This window comes from Drosophila eugracilis, unplaced genomic scaffold, assembly GCF_018153835.1.
Source record: "Drosophila eugracilis isolate 14026-0451.02 unplaced genomic scaffold, ASM1815383v1 contig_649, whole genome shotgun sequence".
In the NCBI taxonomy this organism is placed as follows: domain Eukaryota; kingdom Metazoa; phylum Arthropoda; class Insecta; order Diptera; family Drosophilidae; genus Drosophila; species Drosophila eugracilis.
In genome coordinates, this window is record NW_024573535.1 from 1,742,316 (window position 1) to 1,750,674 (window position 8,359).

The window sequence follows — 8,359 nt, forward strand, 5'->3', positions numbered from 1 at the left end:
GGAAATGAGGGAAAATGAGGGAAATATGTGCAAACACAAGGAGCATAAATGATCGGTGAAAATGCCGTGACATGTGTCCCAAGGAGGATTCGAGGATTCGAGGATCCGAGGACACGGCCAAGAAAGAGTACCGCACACGGGCCAAAGAACAGCTGGCAGCCGGAAAAACTGTGTGGAAAACGGTGGAAAGCCAGCCAATGCATGGCCACCTAACCAAAACACAATTTTGTGGGAGTGTCGCAAAGGCAAAGAAAAAAAGGAAAACCAAAAAAAAAAGAAAAGAAAAGAAAAAAACAAAAACAGAAGGAAACCCGAAACACACTCATTCCCCGTTTTCCACCACACGAAGGAAAATAACAAAAAAAAACCAACCCCAAAACGCAGAAAAAAATCACTCAAACAAGAGTTTTCCAATGGAAAGTGGTGAACCGGCTGTGGTGTAATTTTTTCCGAGGGTTGAAGGCCGTTGCCGCGAAGGCGGGGTGTCTGTGAGTGGGGCGGGGAAAACTGCTGCCAACGTCGCTGCCAGCAGCGCTGCCTGCGCCACAACCAAAACAACAAACCACAATTCACTTACACAACGCCGCAGCCGCAGTCGCAGTCGCTACGCTGCCGCCGCGCTGCCCGCTTTTCCGCTTTTTCACGGCTATTTTTTGTAAATATAAAAAAGAATGCAAAATGTAGGCGCAGATTTTTTAATACACTGAAGTTAAGGTATTTTTTAGTATTTTTTTTAAATATTTAAATTAATTTGAATTATTTTTTAATAATATTTTTTAATTTGTTGTTTTCTTCCGTAAATCTGAAATATTTTTACTTAATTTTCTCTTTTTTAAATCATATTTTATAACAAATTTAAGTCTTTATTTTTCTTGCTTTAAACTATAACATAAAATATATTAATTTAATAGATAAAATATAAAAAAAAATGTTTTTAAACTGCTTAAAGTTTGTTAAAAGATTTTAAAACCCACTTAGGCTTTCAGCAATTTTTAACAATATTTAATTTTTAACTTAACTAAAAAAGATAAGTTAACTTTTTACACCTATAAAATCTTAAATTCCTTAAATATTTTTTAATAAATTAAAAAGATTTTTAAAAGTCAAACAAACTGAACTTCTGAGAGTATAAAAATGTTTCTCGTTTGGCAGTTTGGCTTTTGTTTTCTTTTGGCTTTGCCTCTGCGAATTTCCCCTGCGCCACTGGAATTTCCATGGTGCTTGCGTTTTCCTCTCTTTCCTCGCTTCTGTGTTGGTTTTTTTAAGGACTCCCCAAGTTCTGGGATGCCTGTGAATTTAGTATTGCCTAGTTAACGGCTGAGCGCAGAGCTCCATGGCAAGAGGCGGAGCATCGATCGCTATAGCTGTCTCTGTTTCTCTAACTCTCCCGCTCTCTTTCGTTTCTACGGGCACGATCGCTCTATTAATAAATCATCCCCTCTTGGCTGGCTGCTACTTTTCGTACCATCTGCTCGGCAACGGTTGGCTGATCTCTGCGGTTGCCCCCAACCCTCGATCGTTGCTCCCTCTCTGTCGTTCGTTCCCTCCACTGCCGTCTCTTTCGTTCGAGAAGGGAGGGATCTTTAGTATCTGGTTGTGATCTGGGGGTTGGTGGCAATACTCGTTTGTACGCTACTCGAAAATCCAGATCCTCCAGCGATCGTAGTTTCGATAGGAATTTGCATAAGTGAGGTATTAGCTATGGCCTATTGGTTCCACAAGATACTGTATCTTTTATAGAGTGAATTTAAATCTAATAAAGATCGTTGAAGGGAAACTCAAATAGTTGGCTGATCAAGTTAAGGGGTAAGTACGGAATGTATTTCGTTTACTTTTAACTTGGTTCTGGAATTTTGGATTACTTTTATGACTTCTGATAGGAATTCACTCTCATAAGATAGATTCCCAGCCTAGTTATAGATACATCCATTATAAAGATAGATTCCTAGCACCTTAATCCCCATTCGGTTAATCCCACTAAAAAGTGAAATCCACTGAGTTTTTGGCCAACAGGTAGGCCATATCAGATGCTGGTAGTTAATTTTTTTTTTTGGGACCAAATTTTATGGCCCGTGGCGGCGGCTAATCGGCCAAAATATTTGCGGGGCGTGCTGGTTAATCCGGGCGATTGACTTTCATAAGCAAAGGATTAAGATTGCGCGGTTGGACTACCTGTTCCTGGTGAGGTGCCATATAGGCTGATACTTTAGAGGTTCAGGTACAGCGACGAGGCCATAGGTTTTCCATTTTTTTTGGGGGCCGCAAAAAAGCATTCGAAGGCCAATAAAAAAAGGGTTGATCCTTGGCTCCTGTGGGCCTGGCGAGGTACTGGCAGGTACTAACTACCTGATTTTCGTTATCCCGATGAGGAGGCAACGGCCAGTCCGGCGGATCCGGCGATGCGCGTGCTGCGGCAGCTTCTGTCGCAAATTGCCAAGGAATCGCAGCAGGATCCAAGGAGCGACGACAGGAGCGCTGATTTCGCAGGAATCGTCAATAGCGTCCTTGTCGCACGCCCGCCAAACCTGCGCGGCCCGGTCCCGGCAAAAATATATCCCGGGGATATATAGAATCGGTCGGTATAGGGACACGAGGTCCTTCGCAGCGAGCGGCCGCGCACGTACAAAAGGCAGCGCTGCCGATATGCTGGATTTACTGGAAGTGTGCGTCCATAATGTCCAGCTGAGAGCGGCGCGTTCTCGCGACATTTTGGTTGGTCTTGCCTCGTGGTTCCCCTCCCGAGATTTCCATTCCCCCCTCCCCTTGCTCTTTCTCCCCTTTAAGTCTGGAAAAGTCCACCCAACTGCCTCCCGCACTTCTTCACATTCGAGGTCCTGTGTGGCCTCGTTTTTAAGGTTGTTTTGGTGGGCCACAATTTTTTGGCCTGTCAGGCACTTGATTTCTGTTACACTGCGAGAAATGTCCGATTAAATGACTAAAGAAAAGTAATTTAAAATATAAAAATGGTTTTTAAAACTAAAATATTGAAATATTCAAATGCTAAACTTAAAACTAAATCTGTTTTTAAATTTGATTAATTTTTTAAAATCATTTTACGCCAGAGAGGAGCTGGAGAAATCTGATACTTTAGAGGCGTAGAGGAGCTACTAGTATACCCTTCCTAGTATAACACTTCCGGATCAGATTAAATCCGATCAGCTAGCTAAACCTGATCCAATCAAGGCTCGGCGATCGCAGGCAGCGAAGAGGATTGCGCCACACGAACTGAGAGGCGCACAAATATTTACATGACTAATCGCCAGATAATCGCCCCGATCAGCATTAGGATTAAGTCGAGCCTCGCAGAGATCGTTGGCAGTGAATCTTAGATAGTAACCGTTGCAGGCCAGACCTGACTGACAATGGGTGTTAGTTGGCTAGATCGGAGATCGAAGATCGGAGATGGCAGATCGCAGATCTGTGTTGATCAAGTTCCGAGATCGGAGTTCCTTCTTGAATGGAGTAAATTCTTGGGCGGAATCGAGGATAAACATGGGGATCAGTGTTTCGTAATATGATCAGCCAGGGATTTCTGATTACTTTCAATGGGCCACTAATTCCTGAGACATTAACAGACAATGGAATGATACTTTATGGATATGAGTTGGGATATTTCTATATTAGATTAAATTATTACAAAATATATAATCTGGATAGAAATTAAAGCAGATTAGATCTTAAAAATAGAGAAATTAATAGTTAACATGGGAGAGGTGTTAAGCCTGAAAGACTGCAATGAAAATGAGTTAAGCTAAAAGTAAGAGCAAGTGCTTAGATCAGGTTAGGTCAGGTTTCTTATGACTTGTAGACATTTTAAGATTTTTTAACACTCTTTCAAAGGGGAGTATGTTTAAGGCTGTTCAAAGGGGAGGATGTTTAAGGCTGTTCATTATAGGCAGAGATATGTTTTACTGCATTTACTGCAAATTCAATAATCCTGAAAATTACATAATTTCGTGATTAGATTCATAACATAATCATGATCATTCATCACCATTTTAGTAATATTGCCCTAATGAAGTCTTTAAAATCTCATCATACTATCATCATTATTGGTACTAAAAATCGTAGAAGATGCTTTTCTAAGTTCCGCTTGAGATCATTTTGTTTAAAAACAAGAAGTGGTTGAACTTTTCTTTCCTATATTTTAGCATAATGGAATATAATTTTTTTACAAAATTATCACAAAACATCTTCCTGTTTCAAGTTCCCAATACTATATTAATAACTTAAAGAATTCCTTCCCAAGTAACTCCCTCATTTCCCATAATAGAATAAGAAGAACCATAAGAATTTTGAACATGGCTTGTTAATAGATTTCCCGATCCCTTAGACCATGATAATATTTATGATAATTTCGCAACTTGATCCCTCCTCCCATCGGCTAATTGAGTCCTCATGTCCTGTCGGCAGGACGCCCCTGGGCATCCTAGCATTTTGGCAAAGGGAACCCCCCACCCGTTTAGCCGTGGGTGCCTACCTGTGCCGCCCCCGCCCCCTGCTACCGCCCCCCCCCCCTCGAGGACGACCCTCTGCAGGAGGGCCGGCAAAACACGCGCGCCGCTGGAAATGGAAAATGGGAAACTGTTGCACGGCCGTTTTCTTTTGGCGTGCGTGGCGAGAAAAAATCAAATTCAAAACGAAGAAAAGGAAAACGCACACATTTTCCAGACCGCCCGTGGGGAAAAGAGAGAGAGAGAGAGAGGGAGCAAGAGAGTGGCAGAGCCAGAAGCAGAGCGAGAGAGAGAGCGGAAAAGTCTCGGTGTATTTCTTTTTTGAGTTTTTCTTTGGTGCAATTTCCAGGCCATCCCTCTCGCTCTCGCCCGTGTGATTTTCCTTTTTTCCGCTTTTATTATGTGTTTTTTTTTTTTTTCCTTTTTGGCCACAAGTAACAAGCGACTTCTCTCTCACTTACGCCAGCACAGGCTCACTTATACACACACACAAACACACACTTACACAGAGAGACCGCAATGGAAAAATGGGAAATTTTTTGCTGTGGTTGTTGTTGCGGCGGCAATGGTGGTTGCTCGATATACCGATATATACCTGCCCCGGCACCCTTAAAAGCGCGCCTGTGTGCGTAGGTAGCCAACCACACCACCATACCGCCCAGGATAATGCGAGCAAGTGAGATAGCGTTAGCAGCGTGCGAGCGAGACATAACATAAACGCCGGCAGAGACGACAGCAGAGGCGGCGAGCAGCGCATTCCACTTTAAATACTGCCAACGATCGCAGCAGAGAATCAGTTCACTCAGCGACTTTAGCGTGTCGAGAACGCACAGAGAAATAATAATATCGATTCCGATTTCGATTTCGAGATACCTTACATCCAATCCATACCATTTAGATTCGAAACAAAATCGCGAAATTCAGAAAATCATATATTTAATACCCGAAAACCGAACACGAACGAATTTTTTCCAAGTGACCCCGAGAAAGTGAAGTGAAGAATAAATCATAGAAAGCTAAAGCCAAACGAGCACACACACACTCCAAGGATTACGATTACGATTTCGAGTTTCGGATACGAGATGCATCTGCCAGCGGGTCCCACAATGGTGGCCAACAACACACAGGTCCTGGCCGCCGCCGCTGCCGCCGCCGCCGCAGCCGCAGCAGCAGCAGCCGCTGTCCAGGTTCCTGTTCCCCAGCAGCAGGGCAACAACAGTTCCAATGCGAATCCCGGCCAGAGTCTGGCCAACACCAGCACTCATTCGGCCAGCAGCACTGGCAGCTCTACCCCGGATCTAAGCACGAACAACACCAGCTCCAGCAGCAATGCCACCACCAGTCCCCAGAACTCCGCCAAGATGCCCAGCTCGATGACTGATATGTTTGCCAGCCTGCACGAGATGCTCCAGGAATACCATGGCGAACTAGCCCAGACCGGCTCTCCCTCGATCCTCTGCAGTGCCCTGCCCAACCATTGGCGATCGAACAAGTCCCTGCCCGGTGCCTTCAAGGTGATCGCTCTTGATGATGTCCCCGATGGCACATTGGTGTCCATCAAATGCGGCAACGATGAGAACTACTGCGGCGAACTGAGAAACTGCACCACCACCATGAAGAACCAGGTGGCCAAGTTCAATGATCTGCGCTTCGTTGGCCGATCGGGACGCGGCAAATCCTTCACCCTGACCATCACCATCGCCACATACCCAGTGCAGATCGCCAGCTACAGCAAAGCCATCAAGGTGACCGTCGACGGGCCACGGGAGCCAAGAAGTAAGCAAAGTGAGTTTTTTAGTTTCCATTATGTTTTCAGTTCAAACCACTCCCAAACATCCCCCAAAAACTATCCTTTCCTCATCTTGAGATTAAAAACAAAAAGAAATTTAAATTTATTTTGTAAATATTTTATTATTTGATATGATCTTTGAACCTTAAAGATTCTTCAAATGCTTTAAAAAAAAAATATTCAAAAATATTTTACAAAGTTTCGATGCAATTTTCCCAACCACCCCAAAGCCCAATCCTCAACCCGTTTTTTAAAAAGAAAACCCTTTGAAAACCGAATTCGGCTTTACTAATTTCCCGCTCTCTTTCTTATCCTTCCAGGCTATGGCTATCCTCATCCCGGCGCGTTTAACCCCTTCATGCTGAATCCCGCTTGGTTGGATGCCGCGTACATGACCTACGGCTATGCGGACTACTTCCGCCATCAGGCAGCTGCCCAGGCGGCTCAGGTTCATCATCCTGCCCTGGCCAAGTCCTCGGCTTCCTCAGTGTCGCCCAATCCTAATCCATCTTCGGTAGCCACCAGCTCTTCATCGGCCGTTCAGCCTTCTGAATATCCTCATCCAGCGGCAGCTGCGGCGGCGGCGGCGGCGGCGGGACAACCTGCTGCTATGATGCCATCACCACCGGGAGCAGCTCCTGCCACGCCCTATGCCATGCCCCAGTTTCCTTTCAATCATGTGGCAGCAGCAGCCGCCGCCAAGGCAGCCACACCCCATGCCTTCCATCCGTACAACTTTGCGGCGGCAGCTGGCCTGAGGGCCCGCAATGCTGCACTGCATCACCAGAACGAGCCGGTCCATGTCAGCCCTGCCTCTTCGCGGCCATCCAGCTCCTCGCCCACCCAGCAACACGTCCTGCTGAAGCTCAACACCTCCATCGAAACGAGCTCCATCCACGAGCAGTCCGCCAGCGATGGCGACTCCGATGACGAGCAGATCGACGTGGTCAAGTCGGAGTTTGACTTGGACAAGAGCCTGGATGTGGCGCCCCTTCGCATGCGCTGCGACCTGAAGGCACCATCGGCCATGAAGCCGCTCTACCACGAAAGCGGTCCTGGAGCCGTGGCCAATAGCCGCCAGCCATCGCCGGAAACGACCACCAAGATCAAGAGCGCCGCCGTCCAGCAGAAGACCGTGTGGCGGCCGTACTAGGTCCCCGGAAGAAACTGGAGGAGAGGGTAAACGGAAGAGAAACAAAGTGATAAATCAGCGGCGGCGCAGAGCGGCAAGCGGGCAAAAATTATAATTGTGATATAGTGTTATAAGTTACGACGCCTCCGGCCGGCAAACGGAGCAGCCTCATCAGAGTGGGACGAAGAAGGATATTCAGCAGCAGCAGCAGCAGCAAGAAAAACTATGAAAAACCAAAAAAAAACAAGGATGCAAAAAGGATAAAGGAGCCAACTCCTCCTCCTGGACATCAGACTCCGGCGAAGTTTTATGCTCGGATTCATAAAATCGTGCGACGAGTTTGAAACACAGGCCCTCGATTTTCACCAGGATTTCAAACTGAAAAATCCCAGCAGAAAGCAAAAAACTAGAAAACCAGAAAATCAGAAAACAAAAACAAAAAACCAAGAAAATGAAAATGAAAACTCAACCCAAAAAGAAAATACCAAGGAAAAGCAACTTTAGTTCAATTTGATTTGGAAACACAAACACACATTTTGTACATAGCTAACTAGTTGGTAACACTCTTAACCCTTATTTTTTTTTTTTTTTTTTAGAACCTATTTTTTTTTCGATGGATAATATGCGAATTTAGCTATTTTTAATCTTTATGTTTAACTAGTCGTCTAAGCGAGAAATCAATTTTTTTGTCTAGAAATAAGTTTTAGCGCGAAAGGAAATCTAACACAAAAATCGAATTTGAAACAAAACCAAATAAAAAACAAAAATCACACGAAAAGTATTTACAAAAAAAAAACTTACCTTTTTGTATTCATTTCCCTGAGGGTTTTCTCGAGATTTCAGCCAACTTTTCTTTCAGGTAAAGATCATGAAAATGATCTTGAAAAACCACATTTTGAAAAAGAAAACTATTTTCTATGATAGTTGACTTTGTTTGTTAATAATTTCTTTTATAATTTAATAACTTCTCAAATATTTTTTTAT

The 8,359-nt window shown here is 44.4% G+C and overlaps 1 protein-coding gene across 2 annotated transcripts; it reads left to right on the plus strand.

Annotated features, from left to right (window-relative positions):
* The first annotated feature begins 4,685 nt into the window (after positions 1-4,685).
* LOC108109633 (segmentation protein Runt) lies at positions 4,686-8,109 on the plus strand. Of its 2 annotated transcripts, none has more exons than XM_017218209.2 (2): positions 4,686-6,230; positions 6,564-8,109. In XM_017218209.2, exons 1-2 carry the CDS (start codon positions 5,537-5,539, stop codon positions 7,394-7,396), a joined length of 1,527 nt encoding a protein of 508 aa, XP_017073698.1. In that variant the 5' UTR covers positions 4,686-5,536; the 3' UTR covers positions 7,397-8,109. The 2 variants fall into 2 exon arrangements, with proteins under 2 accessions (XP_017073698.1, XP_017073697.1); XM_017218208.2 differs by having other exon boundaries at positions 4,687-6,239.
* The last annotated feature ends 250 nt before the right edge of the window (positions 8,110-8,359 follow it).